General features: G+C 47.4%; 1 protein-coding gene and 1 pseudogene across 1 annotated transcript in view; one reads left to right on the top strand and one right to left on the bottom strand.

Moving 5' to 3' along the window:
• SNCB (synuclein beta) overlaps positions 1-16840 on the top strand; it is a 71737-nt gene that overhangs the window by 45648 nt on the left and 9249 nt on the right. Inside the window, exon 6 of the mRNA XM_075274644.1 lies at positions 1458-1547. Within this exon, the coding sequence (XP_075130745.1) occupies positions 1458-1547 (90 nt within the window). The remainder of the gene's footprint in view (positions 1-1457; positions 1548-16840) is intronic.
• Positions 4353-4464, bottom strand: LOC142205427 (small nucleolar RNA SNORA17; annotated as a pseudogene).

Here is a 16840-nt window from a genome sequence, read left to right as displayed (position 1 = left end):
AGCACTCTAACATTTAGAAAGTTGTGGGTTTATTCCAAGCAGCAACGTTTCGGTTCTTATCCGAACCTTTTTCAAGCATTTTTTTTCTACTTATTTATTCCTAGTTATGTCCCTGGCTTCATATATCTTGTTCTATTTTACTGTCCATTTGTTGCATAATTTGACCCTACTGTCCATGAGAACCAGGAGACACTGTTAGTTCCTGGGATTGCTATAGGTAAAATATATGTCTGCCTTATTATTATTTATTTTTAGAGCACCATTAATTCCATGGTACTTTACATTTGAGGAGGATTTACATATGACACAAAAATACACAACATACAAAATACACTAACATAGTGACCAACTGGTACAATAGCAGAGAAGGCCCTGCCCATAAGGACTTACAATCTATGAGAGAATGGGGGCAGAGACATTACTGCATTGTGTTGATAACTCTACCTGATTACTAATATGTCTTTCACTCTCCAAACTATCTTGTCTAGAGTCTACACTGAATGCCAAATTCATATTTCTGTCTAACAGCTACCAGTGCCTCTACCCTGTCCTAGTCACTGCACTGGTTGGCTATAATTTTATAATTCTACTTAAACGTATTACTCTCTCCCAGCTTTCCCCTATATTTCATCACTCATCTCAGTCTACCAACATACCCATGCTCTATATTCTGCTAACATCCTTCATAATCTGAATCTCCGCTCCTTTCTCCAATACTTCTCTCGTGCTGCACCAGAACCCTGGAATGCGCTACCCCAGACAATCAGGTTAATCCCCAATATCCATGGTTTTAATTGTATCCTATCAGATTCCTTAAATTGTCTCCTTTTATCACCAGTATTCTTCAGAAGCTGAGTTTCCCTCACACTCCTTGCATATTATGCACTTCACATCTGTGCAGATACATATACTGACTGGCCAGTATAAATATAGACGAAATATAAAATATGAATGACCCACTTCACAGAGCAAGTGTTTTACCTGTTACCTTTGTTTCTTCATAGATTGTAATCTCTTATGAGAAGAACCGTCATTACTCTTGTCTCAATTGTTAATCGCTTTGTTATAATTGTGTTATTTTAGACTTTGTATCCTCTGAAATGTAATGTGCATCTAAATATGTTGCCACTATATAATTACAGATTATTAGTAGTATCAACATTTATACAGCAACAACATAAGTAATACTCCCTCTGCTGGATAACACAGGCTCCAACAAGGTATGTTTCTTATAGAACTTGCTATGCCGTGCTAATACAAAGGCAACCATGTGCTATAAGAAGTAAAGAGAGTTCTACTTTAAAGGCTTAATAGACAAAACACCAAACATTAGAGACAAAATGTTGTTGCTTTCTATAGAATAAAAATTATAGTTCTAACATTGTAGAAGTTCTAAAATGTTAGCGGTTCTTGGGGTTAGTGGTTCTTGACATTAACAAATGCCTCTGTATTTGCAGCCTGAAGAAGAAGCTCAGGAAGCTTTGGAAGAACCTGCTGCTGAACCACTGCTGGAGCCAGAAGGGGAGAACTATGAGGAAGCCCCCCAGGTAAGAGACCATATATTTCACATAGGAAGTTGAAAATCAAGTGTTTTTTTTGTTAATATTGTTTTAGCTGCCGACAACAGCTGATTGGTGGGGGTGTTGGGTGTTGGACCACCACTGAACTGGTATTAATAGCCTATTCTTACAAAGGGACCTCAATATTTTTAGCTGAGATCCCTATTATTCACTTTCACAGGTTTCATCATGTTGCTTTCTGTCTGACCGAACTGAAAGAGTTAAATTGGGTCAATTATATTACAGTACACTGAACCAGTAGTGATCCAAAGCTAGAACAAGAAGGCTAGGTTACAGATACCAGCTATGTAATAACCTTTATAAAAGCCCACACAGATAGGCCACATGAATACAGCATTGTGCCCTGTACGTGTCCATGAAAAATGGATCAGACAGCACACATATGGCATCTGTGAACCTTTCCGTGTTCTCCATTGACTCCTACACTCCAGTAAATCAGTCTGTACCACAAAATGGACTGGAATAGGACCTACATTGAGTTTTGCATCATAGCCCCTCCACATGGACCTAGAAGAAACATGGTTGTGTATATGGCCTAGAAAAGAATGGGTCAGTGGGCTATGTGTTAGGGTAAGTTCACACAGAGTTTTTTGGTCAGGATTTTGAGGCCGTGTTTGCATCAAAATCCTGACTAAAAAGACGGCTCCCATTGAAATCAATGGCAACTGCTCAGGAGTTTTTTCAGGGAGCCGGGACAAGCTGGAAAAGAAGCGAGGTGCTCATTCTTCCGGCTGTTTCGCCTCGTGTTTCAGCCTGAAGACACTCCCTCCTCTGGACTAGGCCCATTCATTCTCCGGAGCAGAGTGTGCAGCTGGATACCGGTGTAGTGCGCCAGCTTTCAGTCGCAGCTACCCGGCTTTTGGTCCGGAACCTGAGGAGGCCTCCGCCTAAGGTTCAGGACCAAAAAACTGAACTTACCCTTAGGGTGCATTCACACTGAGTAAACGCTAGCTTATTCTGAACGTAAAACACGTTCAGAATAAGCGGCGTCTAAAGCAGCTCCATTCATTTCTATGGGAGCGGGGATACGAGCGCTCCCCATAGAAATGAATGGGCTGCTTCTTTCACTCCGTGCAGTCCCATTGAAGTGAATGGGGAGTGCCGGCGTATACGGCAAGCTATGCTCATGCCGGAGCGTACACGCCGGCACTCCCCATTCACTACAATGGGACTGCACGGAGTGAAAGAAGCAGCCCATTCATTTCTATGGGGAGCGCTCGTATCCCCGCTCCCATAGAAATGAATGGAGCTGCTTTAGACGCCGCTTATTCTGAACGTGTTTTACGTTCAGAATAAGCTAGCGTTTACTCAGTGTGAATGCACCCTTACTGTGTCAATACTGTGACTGGCAGACGAGCAACTAGTCAATGGCACAATTCCTAAAATCTTAGTCTGGCTTACTGTGTCTGGGGCAAATAAACTGCAAATCAGAATAATTGATATAAAAGCTTTGCATGGAAATACAGAAAGTAATCCATACTAAGTCCTTGTTCCCCAATTGCCCCTGACCCTCTGTTTTTTTGTTTTCAAAATTGAACAAGATGACATAGTGATCCTCACATAAAAATGGAAAGGAATTGAATTAAAAAGATACATATTATTAAAAGATTTTAGAGCACAGAGGGGGCAGATTTACCATTAGCGCAATTTTTAAAGTCCGACATCTGAATGGGTGAATTTTGCACCAAATTAATAAAATATTTGATAAATTAGGCACATCCATAAGTCTAACACGTCCATCCTGAAATGTTTCTATACTATCTACGCCACCCCCTGAGTGGAGTTAGTTTGTGATTATTATGTGACTTTTGATAAATCTGGATTGAAGACAGCTAGTGGAGTTGGGGAGGATTTTTTATGCCTTGGACACTAGTTTACTGTACAAGGCATGAAAAAAAAATCCCAATTTTTTTGTGCAAAAATTAGAGACTTTCTATTGTTGAGTGTCGGGTTTGATAAATTCCCTCCAAATTTTTAAATATAACTGATAACACTGAGATGACTATGTATTGATGTGCCTGGTTCTCCAAAATGAGGCACACTGTGGCTAAGGCCATGTGCTAGCCACTGGCCATGATTGAACATTAGGGCTGGTGCACAGGAGGAACATGGAGGTCACCCGAGTGCCGCCCATGCACCCAGGGCCGCCATCAGGAATTTTGGGGCCCCATACAGCCTAAGTGTCTGCCCCCCCCCCCTCGCCATTTTAAAACGACCTTATTTTGCGTCATACCAATTATGTATTACATTTCCCTTTATTTAGCAGCATTACAAGGCTTAATCAGATTCTATTTGCAGGTATAATCTGCTAAATGTGGCAGCGCCTATAGAGAGCCAACACCATCTATAAGAGCCCTCCTAATAAATCCTCAGGGCTTTTTCACATTGCGTTTTTGGCCTCTCTTACCGGGATACGTTAGTAACCAGTCAAAATCAGCTGTCAACTTATCCCTGCACGAAGAACTGGCCATTAAAAAAAAGGGGGGCCTGCAGTTCTCTGTGCAGGGATAAGTGGGGAGCTGATTGTGACTAGTTACCAACGTATCCCGGCAAGGGAGGCCTCTGCCGCCTCTCTCGCTGATGCTGACACATATGCGGCTGAAGCGAGGAGCTGACCTGTGTCAGCTCCTCGCTTCATCCGCATATGTGTCAGCGAGAGAGGCGCGCAGTGGCGAAGTGAGGAGCTGACACAGGTCAGCTCCCCGCTTCAGCGGCTGAAGCGAGCTGACCTGTCAGCTCCTCGCTTTGCCGCCTCTCTCGCTGACGCTGACACATATGCGGCTGAAGCGAGGAGCTGACCTGTGTCAGCTCCTCGCTTCGCCGCTGCGGCCTCTCTCGCTGACACATATGCGGCTGAGCCAGCCGCATATGTGTCAGTGAGAGAGGCCGCAGCGGCGAAGCGAGGAGCTGACACAGGTCAGCTCCTCGCTTCAGCCGCATATGTGTCAGCGAGAGAGGCGGGCAGCGGCGAAGCAAGGAGCTGACCTGTGTCAGCTCCTTGCTTCAGCCACGTATGTGTTCAACTCAGATCTGTGTTCTCTGGACGCAGATCTGAGTTGAAACAAACAGGACATACAATGACTGCTGCCGGCGCCAGGGGGCCCGGGCGCCCCCCCATTTTTAAATTTGGCCGGGCCCCTGACGCCAGTAGCAGTAGTACTGGCCTATCGGCGGCCCTGCATGCACCGGCCCCATTCATTCAACGACTAGGAGGTGCTGAAGCACGACCCCAAAGCTGGACAAAAATAGAACCCGTCCTGAGTTTTGCGGCCTGGACGTTCAGCTTGCACATGAGACCATGTAACTCACGATTGTGTGCATAGGCCCAAAGAAATGAATGGGTCAGTGTGCTATCCGGAAAACCCTGGATAGCACACAGAACTACAGCACAATCATCTGCAAGGGGCATAATAGATAAATATCTTGAAAGGCTACTTCCGTCTCTTTACTTAGAACACCCTCATATGTTGCTTAGCTTTCCAAAACCAAAAACTCCATCAGGAATTGGAAAAATTCAAGGACTCTGCAATTGATTTGTTGAAAAACTCTGATACTTTTGCACACAGCGAGGCCTCTGTTGTGTACATGGAGGGCAAAGGCATAGGTACTCTCTCAATATTGCACCATATTATGGCAGTATTTTCCCCTAGAAGAACTACATCTTTGCCAATGAGTCACAAGGCCATCTTTGTATGAAATCAGAGGCATGCTGAGGTACCTTACAGTAGATTCCTAAAGACTTGTATGGAACGCATATTGGGTTTTAATCTCCTTCAAGAGGACGAGTTTTGAAGTTTATAGGTTTGGAAAATGACATAGCAGGCTACTAGTATAAAGAAGATTTTAGAAATACTAACTTCATACATAACAAGGACATCTAGAAACTACTTATCAGCTGATATCAGGTTTTTAGGGGTGTCAAAAACCCCTTAAGGCCCCACGGGACAACACACAGCGCTAAAGCGCTGCAGTAAACATCGCGGCGGGAATGCATCGCAGTTCTTCCCACAGCACTTTGAACAGAAAGTTCATAGTTTTCCTCCACTGACTTTCTGTTACCATTATATCTATGGGAAAGCCGCCGGCATTTCCGTACACATAATTGACATGCTGCAATTTCCAAAACCGCAACAGTTTTGGAAATCGCAGCATGTCTGCCCTGTGGATTTAAATGCAAAGTGGGCATGGGATTCGCATGAATCCCATCCACTTTGCAGATACTGTATAACGCTTCGGGAAAATCGCAGCGTTTCCGGCCCATGGGGCCCTGGCCTAATGATATTTTGGACTGCTGGTCCTTTTCAGGCAGAATTGGTTGATGTAGCATTAAGAGGGCTAAAGTAATTTAATCATAAGTGGAACATTTCACCGGAGCTGCGGCAATTGTTTAAGTATGATTAAATGAGTTTAATAATTCATTACATCCAGGTGCAGAAACTTATGTCTGCCAATAAGCCCAGCAGAAAAGGCGAAATTAATAATACAACCTCAGTAGCATGTGCCAGTATAATGTACTTTAATGGCTTTCACCCTGAGATTAACCCCTATACTGATAATGAATGTATGCACGATGTATGCACGGTTTTATGGTGGGATATTCTGCTCTTTATCAAGGTGTTACCTGGAAATTCAGAAGATTTCTGCAGATCAATGGTAGATGGGTTCCCTCCAGGTGACATATAAGATTTTCAGAGCATTCTCCAGAAATTCTCCTTTTTTCATTATAACTAGAGATGAGCGAACACTAAAATGTTCGAGGTTCGAAATTCGATTCGAACAGCCGCTCAATGTTCGTGTGTTCGAATGGGTTTCGAACCCCATTATAGTCTATGGGGAACAGATACTCGTTAAGGGGGAAACCCAAATCCGTGTCTGGAGGGTCACCAAGTCCACTATGACACCCCAGGAAATGATGCCAACACCTCTGGAATGACACTGGGACAGCAGGGGAAGCATGTCTGGGGGCATCTAACACACCAAAGACCCTCTATTACCCCAACATCACAGCCTAACAACTACACACTTTACACACTCAATACCACATCTCTGACAGTAGGAAAACACCTTGAAACATGTGTATTTGGCACTTGCAGTGAGGAGAGCTTGTCACCAGCAGTGAATTTGGCCCTTGTAGTAAGTTGAGGTTGGCACCAACATTTGTTTTGAAAATCAGGGTGGATTGAGCCTCTAACCAGCAGAGTTTGGGCAAATTCATGGTGGAGGGAGCCTCTAAACACCCCAGTTTGGGCAAATTCATGGTGGAGGGAGCCTCTAAAAACCCCAGTTTGGACCAATTCATGGTGGAGGGAGCCTCTAACCAGCCCAGTGTGGGCAAATTCATGGTGGAGGGAGCCTCTAAAAAACCCAGTTTGGACCAATTCATGGTGGAGGGAGCCTCTAACCAGCCCAGTTTGGGCAAATTCATGGTGGAGGGAGCCTCTAAAAAACCCAGTTTGGACCAATTCATGGTGGAGGGAGCCTCTAACCAGCCCAGTTTGGGCAAATTCATGGTGGAGGGAGCCTCTAACCAGCCCAGTTTGGACCAATTAATGGTGGAGGGAGCCTCTAACCAGCCCAGTTTGGACCAATTAATGGTGGAGGGAGCCTCTAACCAGCCCAGTTTGGACCAATTAATGGTGGAGGGAGCCTCTAACCAGCCCAGTTTGGACCAATTAATGGTGGAGGGAGCCTCTAACCACCCCAGTTTGGACCAATTCATGGTGGAGGGAGCCTCTAAACAGCCAAGTTTGGACCAATTCATGGTGGAGGGAGCCTCTAAAAACCCCAGTTTGGACCAATTCATGGTGGAGGGAGCCTCTAACCAGCCCAGTTTGGGCAAATTCATGGTGGAGGGAGCCTCTAAACAGCCCAGTTTGGGCAAATTCATGGTGGAGGGAGCCTCTAACCAGCCCAGTTTGGACCAATTAATGGTGGAGGGAGCCGCTAAACAGCCCAGTTTGGGCAAATTCATGGTGGAGGGAGCCTCTAAACAGCCCAGTTTGGACCAATTCATGGTGGAGGGAGCCTCTAAAAAACCCAGTTTGGACCAATTCATGGTGGAGGGAGCCTCTAAACAGCCCAGTTTGGGCAAATTCATGGTGGAGGGAGCCTCTAACCAGCCCAGTTTGGACCAATTAATGGTGGAGGGAGCCTCTAACCAGCCCAGTTTGGACCAATTAATGGTGGAGGGAGCCTCTAACCAGCCCAGTTTGGACCAATTAATGGTGGAGGGAGCCTCTAACCAGCCCAGTTTGGACCAATTCATGGTGGAGGGAGCCGCTAAACAGCCCAGTTTGGGCAAATTCATGGTGGAGGGAGCCTCTAAACAGCCCAGTTTGGACCAATTCATGGTGGAGGGAGCCTCTAAAAAACCCAGTTTGGACCAATTCATGGTGGAGGGAGCCTCTAAACAGCCCAGTTTGGGCAAATTCATGGTGGAGGGAGCCTCTAACCAGCCCAGTTTGGACCAATTAATGGTGGAGGGAGCCTCTAACCAGCCCGGTTTGGACCAATTAATGGTGGAGGGAGCCTCTAACCAGCCCAGTTTGGACCAATTAATGGTGGAGGGAGCCTCTAACCACCCCAGTTTGGACCAATTCATGGTGGAGGGAGCCTCTAAACAGCCAAGTTTGGACCAATTCATGGTGGAGGGAGCCTCTAAAAACCCCAGTTTGGACCAATTCATGGTGGAGGGAGCCTCTAACCAGCCCAGTTTGGGCAAATTCATGGTGGAGGGAGCCTCTAAACAGCCCAGTTTGGGCAAATTCATGGTGGAGGGAGCCTCTAACCAGCCCAGTTTGGACCAATTCATGGTGGAGGGAGCCTCTAAAAAACCCAGTTTGGACCAATTCATGGTGGAGGGAGCCTCTAAACAGCCCAGTTTGGGCAAATTCATGGTGGAGGGAGCCTCTAACCAGCCCAGTTTGGACCAATTAATGGTGGAGGGAGCCTCTAACCAGCCCAGTTTGGACCAATTAATGGTGGAGGGAGCCTCTAACCAGCCCAGTTTGGACCAATTAATGGTGGAGGGAGCCTCTAACCACCCCAGTTTGGACCAATTCATGGTGGAGGGAGCCTCTAAACAGCCAAGTTTGGACCAATTCATGGTGGAGGGAGCCTCTAAAAACCCCAGTTTGGACCAATTCATGGTGGAGGGAGCCTCTAACCAGCCCAGTTTGGGCAAATTCATGGTGGAGGGAGCCTCTAAACAGCCCAGTTTGGGCAAATTCATGGTGGAGGGAGCCTCTAACCAGCCCAGTTTGGACCAATTAATGGTGGAGGGAGCCGCTAAACAGCCCAGTTTGGGCAAATTCATGGTGGAGGGAGCCTCTAAACAGCCCAGTTTGGACCAATTCATGGTGGAGGGAGCCTCTAAAAAACCCAGTTTGGACCAATTCATGGTGGAGGGAGCCTCTAAACAGCCCAGTTTGGGCAAATTCATGGTGGAGGGAGCCTCTAACCAGCCCAGTTTGGACCAATTAATGGTGGAGGGAGCCTCTAACCAGCCCAGTTTGGACCAATTAATGGTGGAGGGAGCCTCTAACCAGCCCAGTTTGGACCAATTAATGGTGGAGGGAGCCTCTAACCACCCCAGTTTGGACCAATTCATGGTGGAGGGAGCCTCTAAACAGCCAAGTTTGGACCAATTCATGGTGGAGGGAGCCTCTAAAAACCCCAGTTTGGACCAATTCATGGTGGAGGGAGCCTCTAACCAGCCCAGTTTGGGCAAATTCATGGTGGAGGGAGCCTCTAAACAGCCCAGTTTGGGCAAATTCATGGTGGAGGGAGCCTCTAACCAGCCCAGTTTGGACCAATTAATGGTGGAGGGAGCCGCTAAACAGCCCAGTTTGGGCAAATTCATGGTGGAGGGAGCCTCTAAACAGCCCAGTTTGGACCAATTCATGGTGGAGGGAGCCTCTAAAAAACCCAGTTTGGACCAATTCATGGTGGAGGGAGCCTCTAAACAGCCCAGTTTGGGCAAATTCATGGTGGAGGGAGCCTCTAACCAGCCCAGTTTGGACCAATTAATGGTGGAGGGAGCCTCTAACCAGCCCAGTTTGGACCAATTAATGGTGGAGGGAGCCTCTAACCAGCCCAGTTTGGACCAATTAATGGTGGAGGGAGCCTCTAACCACCCCAGTTTGGACCAATTCATGGTGGAGGGAGCCTCTAAACAGCCAAGTTTGGACCAATTCATGGTGGAGGGAGCCTCTAAAAACCCCAGTTTGGACCAATTCATGGTGGAGGGAGCCTCTAACCAGCCCAGTTTGGGCAAATTCATGGTGGAGGGAGCCTCTAAACAGCCCAGTTTGGGCAAATTCATGGTGGAGGGAGCCTCTAACCAGCCCAGTTTGGACCAATTAATGGTGGAGGGAGCCGCTAAACAGCCCAGTTTGGGCAAATTCATGGTGGAGGGAGCCTCTAAACAGCCCAGTTTGGACCAATTCATGGTGGAGGGAGCCTCTAAAAAACCCAGTTTGGACCAATTCATGGTGGAGGGAGCCTCTAAACAGCCCAGTTTGGGCAAATTCATGGTGGAGGGAGCCTCTAACCAGCCCAGTTTGGACCAATTAATGGTGGAGGGAGCCTCTAAACAGCCAAGTTTTGGGAAATTCATGGTGGAGGGAGCCTCTAACCAGCCCAGTTTGGACCAATTAATGGTGGAGGGAGCCTCTAAACAGCCCAGTTTGGACCAATTCATGGTGGAGGGAGACTCTAACCAGCCCAGTTTGGGCAAATTCATGGTGGAGGGAGCCTCTAAACAGCCCAGTTTGGGCAAATTCATGGTGGAGGGAGCCTCTAACCAGCCCAGTTTGGACCAATTAATGGTGGAGGGAGCCGCTAAACAGCCCAGTTTGGACCAATTCATGGTGGAGGGAGCCTCTAAAAACCCCAGTTTGGACCAATTCATGGTGGAGGGAGCCTCTAAAAAACCCAGTTTGGACCAATTCATGGTGGAGGGAGCCTCTAACCAGCCCAGTTTGGGCAAATTCATGGTGGAGGGAGCCTCTAACCAGCAGAGTTGTGGGAAAGCAGGGTGGAGGGAGCCTCTAACCAGCAGAGTTGGTGGAAATCAGGGTGGAGGGAGCCTCTAACCAGCAGAGTTGGGGGAAATCATGTTGGAGGGAGCCTAGTATTAGCAGAATTGTGCAACGCTTATGGTGGATGAGTATGAGGATGCGGAGGAATTGGAGAGGTTGAGTACAGACATGGAGTTTCATGTTGGGGTGCTTTACACAGGTGGGCACAAAAATGAAGGCTCTATCCAGTGGTGGTTCATTTTTATCAAAGTGAGCCGGTCGGCACTCTCAGCTGACAGACGGGTGCGCTTGTCAGTGATGATGCCACCGGCTGCACTGAACACCCTCTCAGATAGGACGCTGGCGGCAGGACAGGACAGCACCTCCAAGGCATATAGGGCAAGTTCAAGCCACAGGTCCAACTTCGACACCCAATACGTGTAGGGCGCAGAGGGGTCGGAGAGGACAGGGCTGTGGTCGGAAAGGTATTCCCGCAACATGCGCCTATACTTCTCACGCCTGGTGACACTAGGACCCTCCGTGGCGGCACTTTGGCGAGGGGGTGCCATCAAGGTGTCCCAGACCTTAGACAGTGTGCCCCTCGTTTGTGTGGACCGGTGAGAACTTGGTTGCCTACTGGAGGAACTGCCCTCCCTGCCGCCAACGTCACATGCTGGAAACATCTCCATCATATTCTGCACCAATTGCCTGTGGCAAGCATTGATGCGATTGGCCCTCCCCTCTACCGGAATAAAAGACGAGATGTTGTTTTTATACCGGGGGTCAAGGATAGCAAAGATCCAGTACTGGTTGTCCTCCATGATTTTGACAATACGCTTGTCGGTTGTAAAGCACCCCAACATGAACTCAGCCATGTCTGCCACAGTGTTAGTTGGCATGACTCCTCTGGCCCCACCGGAAAGTTCAATCTCCATTTCCTCCTCATCCTCCATGTCTACCCATCCGCGCTGCAACAATGGGACGATTCGAAGTTGCCCGGAAGCCTCCTGTATCACCATCACATCATCGGACAACTCTTCTTCCTCCTCCTCCTCCTCCTCCTCCTCCATTAAACGCAGTGAAGCGGACAGATGTGTGGACCTACTCTCCAGCTGTGACGGATCGGATGCTATCCCTAACTCCTCTGTGTGATCTGAGTTATCCCTGATGTCAATCAGGGATTCTCTCAGAACACACAAGAGCGGGATTGTAAGGCTCACCATCGCATCCTCAGAGCTCACCCTCCTTGTGGACTCCTCAAAGACCCGTAGGATGTCACAAAGGTCTCTCATCCATGGCCACTCATGGATGTGAAACTGAGGCAGCTGACTTTGTGGCACCCTAGGGTTTTGTAGCTGGTATTCCATCAAAGGTCTCTGCTGCTCAACCACTCTATTCAACATCTGAAACGTTGAGTTCCAGCGTGTGGGGACGTCGCACAAAAGCCGGTGTTGTGGCACATGCAGGCGTTGCTGGAGAGATTTTAAGCTAGCAGCGGCTACTGTCGACTTGCGAAAGTGGGCGCACATGCGCCGCACTTTCACCAGTAGCTCTGGAACATTGGGGTAGCTCTTTAGGAAACGTTGCACCACTAGGTTGAAGACGTGGGCCAGGCATGGAACATGTTGGAGTCCGGCAAGCTCCAGAGCTGCTACCAGGTTCCGGCCGTTATCACAAACGACCATGCCTGGGCCCAGGTGCAGCGGCTCAAACCATATTGCCGTCTCATCGAGGAGGGCATCCCTCACCTCGGAGGCAGTGTGCTGTCTGTCCCCCAAGCTGATCAGCTTCAGCACAGCCTGCTGACGTCTACCAACGCCAGTGCTGCAACGTTTCCAACTCGTAGCTGGGGTCAATCTAACAGCGGAGGAGGAGGCGGTGGCAGAGGAGGAGGCGGTGGCGGAGGAGGAGGCGGTAGAGGAGGAGGAGGAGGGGGGTGTTCTTCTCGTGTCCCTGCCAGGAATGTTAGGCGGGGAGACGAGGTACACCGGGCCAGTTTGGGAAGCAGTCCCAGCCTCAACTACATTCACCCAGTGTGCCGTCAGTGAAATGTAGCGTCCCTGTCCGCATGCACTTGTCCACGCGTCGGTGGTCAAGTGGACCTTTGTGCAAAGCGCGGAACTAAGGGCCCGCCTGATGTTGAGTGACACGTGCTGGTGCAAGGCGGGGACGGCACACCGGGAGAAGTAGTGACGGCTAGGGACGGCATAGCGAGGTGCCGCAGTTGCCATCAGGTCCAGGAAGGCGGGAGTTTCAATAAGCCGGAACGCCAACATCTCCTGGGCCAGCAGTTTAGCGATGTTGGCGTTCAAGGCTTGCGCGTGTGGGTGGTTAGCAGTGTATTTCTGCCGCCGCTCCAATGTCTGAGAGATGGTGGGTTGTTGTAAAGAAACGCCTGATGGTGCCTTTGATGGTGCAGGAGAAGGAGATAAGACAGGACCAGGGGAGGATGAGGTAGAAGTCAACAAAGTGGCGGAGGCAGATGAAGTGGTGTCCTGGCTCGTCCTCTGGAGTGCATCGCCAGCACAGTCAGCAGTGGCAGTGGCAGAGGCAGAGGCAGTGGCAGAGGCAGTGGCAGTGGCGTGAACGGCAGGCGGCCTTTGTCCTGCCGTTGCTGCCTGCCACTGATTCCAGTGCTTGGATTCCAAATGACGGCGCATTGAAGTGGTGGACAGGTTGCTCTTCTCAGAGCCCCTAATCAATTTCGAGAGGCAAATTGTGCAGACAACACTATATCTGTCCTCGGCGCATTCCTTGAAAAAACTCCACACCTTCGAGAAACGTGCCCTCGAGGTGGGAGTTTTTCGGGGCTGGGTACGAACTGGAACATCTTGGGAGATTCCGGGTGTGGCCTGGCTTCGCCTAAGCTGCTGACCTCTGCCTCTGCCTCTAGCTACCCTTTTTGGTGCTGCACCTGCCTCAACATCCACACTACTTTCCCCGCTTGACATCCCCCCTGTCCAGGTCGGGTCAGTGTCCTCATCATCCACCACTTCCTCTTCCAACTCCTGTCTCATCTCCTCCTCCCGCACAATGCGCCGGTCAACTGGATGCCCTGACGGCAACTGCGTCACATCATCGTCGATGAGGGTGGGTTGCTGGTCATCCACCACCAAATCGAACGGAGATGGAGGAGACTCTAGTGTTTGAGCATCTGGACACAGATGCTCCTCTGTTAGGTTCGTGGAATCGTGACGTGGAGAGGCAGGTTGAGGGACAATGAAAGGAGCGGAGAACAGCTCTGGGGAGCAGGGACAGTTTGGGTTATTGTTCTGTAAAGCTTCGGAATTTTGGGAGGAAGGAAGACAAGACTGTTGGGTAATAGGAGGAGAGGAGGCAGAGTCTGACTGGCTGCTGGACAATGTGCTGTAAGCGTTCTCTGACAGCCATTGCAAGACCTGTTCCTGGTTCTCGGGCCTACTAAGGTTTGTACCCTGCAGTTTAGTTAATGTGGCAAGCAACCCTGGCACTGTGGAGTGGCGCAATGCTTGCTGCCCCACAGGAGTAGGCACGGGACGCCCTGTGGCTTCACTGCTACCTTGCTCCCCAGAACCATTCCCCCGACCTCGCCCACGGCCTCGTCCACGTCCCTTTCCGGGAGCCTTGCGCATTTTGAATTCCTAGTTAGAAATTGGCACTGTATACCAGTAGTAAAAATTGTGGGTGCACGTAACCCCAATATATTCTTTGAATTACCAGTCAGAAACTGGCACTATATGGCAGTAGCAAGAAATGAGGGTATTTATAACCCCAATATATTCTTTGAATTCCCAGTCAGACAATGGCACTGTATACCAGTAGTAAAAATTGTGGGTGCACGTAACCCCAATATATTCTTTGAATTACCAGTCAGACACTGGCACTATATGGCAGTAGCAAGAAATGAGGGTATTTGTATTCCCAATATATTCTTTGAATTCCCAGTCAGACAATGGCACTGTATACCAGTAGTAAAAATTGTGGGTGCACGTAACCCCAATATATTCTTTGATTTCCCAGTCAGACACTGGCACTATATGGCAGTAGCAAGAAATGAGGGTATTTGTATTCCCAATATATTCTTTGAATTCCCAGTCAGACAATGGCACTGTATACCAGTAGTAAAAATTGTGGGTGCACGTAACCCCAATATATTCTTTGAATTCCCAGTCAGACACTGGCACTATATGGCAGTAGCAAGAAATGAGGGTATTTGTATTCCCAATATATTCTTTGAATTCCCAGTCAGACAATGGCACTGTATACCAGTAGTAAAAATTGTGGGTGCACGTAACCCCAATATATTCTTTGAATTACCAGTCAGAAACTGGCACTATATGGCAGTAGCAAGAAATGAGGGTATTTATAACCCCAATATATTCTTTGAATTCCCAGTCAGACAATGGCACTGTATACCAGTAGTAAAAATTGTGGGTGCACGTAACCCCAATATATTCTTTGAATTCCCAGTCAGACACTGGCACTATATGGCAGTAGCAAGAAATGAGGGTATTTGTATTCCCAATATATTCTTTGAATTCCCAGTCAGACAATGGCACTGTATACCAGTAGTAAAAATTGTGGGTGCACGTAACCCCAATATATTCTTTGAATTACCAGTCAGACACTGGCACTATATGGCAGTAGCAAGAAATGAGGGTATTTGTATTCCCAATATATTCTTTGAATTCCCAGTCAGACAATGGCACTGTATACCAGTAGTAAAAATTGTGGGTGCACGTAACCCCAATATATTCTTTGAATTCCCAGTCAGACACTGGCACTATATGGCAGTAGCAAGAAATGAGGGTATTTGTATTCCCAATATATTCTTTGAATTCCCAGTCAGACAATGGCACTGTATACCAGTAGTAAAAATTGTGGGTGCACGTAACCCCAATATATTCTTTGAATTACCAGTCAGAAACTGGCACTATATGGCAGTAGCAAGAAATGAGGGTATTTATAACCCCAATATATTCTTTGAATTCCCAGTCAGACAATGGCACTGTATACCAGTAGTAAAAATTGTGGGTGCACGTAACCCCAATATATTCTTTGAATTCCCAGTCAGACACTGGCACTATATGGCAGTAGCAAGAAATGAGGGTATTTGTATTCCCAATATATTCTTTGAATTCCCAGTCAGACAATGGCACTGTATACCAGTAGTAAAAATTGTGGGTGCACGTAACCCCAATATATTCTTTGAATTACCAGTCAGAAACTGGCACTATATGGCAGTAGCAAGAAATGAGGGTATTTATAACCCCAATATATTCTTTGAATTCCCAGTCAGACAATGGCACTGTATACCAGTAGTAAAAATTGTGGGTGCACGTAACCCCAATATATTCTTTGAATTACCAGTCAGACACTGGCACTATATGGCAGTAGCAAGAAATGAGGGTATTTGTATTCCCAATATATTCTTTGAATTCCCAGTCAGACAATGGCACTGTATACCAGTAGTAAAAATTGTGGGTGCACGTAACCCCAATATATTCTTTGAATTCCCAGTCAGACACTGGCACTATATGGCAGTAGCAAGAAATGAGGGTATTTGTATTCCCAATATATTCTTTGAATTCCCAGTCAGACAATGGCACTGTATACCAGTAGTAAAAATTGTGGGTGCACGTAACCCCAATATATTCTTTGAATTACCAGTCAGACACTGGCACTATATGGCAGTAGCAAGAAATGAGGGTATTTGTATTCCCAATATATTCTTTGAATTCCCAGTCAGACAATGGCACTGTATACCAGTAGTAAAAATTGTGGGTGCACGTAACCCCAATATATTCTTTGAATTCCCAGTCAGACACTGGCACTATATGGCAGTAGCAAGAAATGAGGGTATTTGTATTCCCAATATATTCTTTGAATTCCCAGTCAGACAATGGCACTGTATACCAGTAGTAAAAATTGTGGGTGCACGTAACCCCAATATATTCTTTGAATTACCAGTCAGAAACTGGCACTATATGGCAGTAGCAAGAAATGAGGGTATTTATAACCCCAATATATTCTTTGAATTCCCAGTCAGACAATGGCACTGTATACCAGTAGTAAAAATTGTGGGTGCACGTAACCCCAATATATTCTTTGAATTCCCAGTCAGACACTGGCACTATATGGCAGTAGCAAGAAATGAGGGTATTTGTATTCCCAATATATTCTTTGAATTCCCAGTCAGACAATGGCACTGTATACCAGTAGTAAAAATTGTGGGTGCACGTAACCCCAATATATTCTTTG

Source organism: Leptodactylus fuscus, chromosome 5, assembly GCF_031893055.1.
Source record: "Leptodactylus fuscus isolate aLepFus1 chromosome 5, aLepFus1.hap2, whole genome shotgun sequence".
In the NCBI taxonomy this organism is placed as follows: Eukaryota; Metazoa; Chordata; class Amphibia; order Anura; family Leptodactylidae; genus Leptodactylus; species Leptodactylus fuscus.
This window is presented reverse-complemented; position numbering and strand designations above follow the sequence as displayed.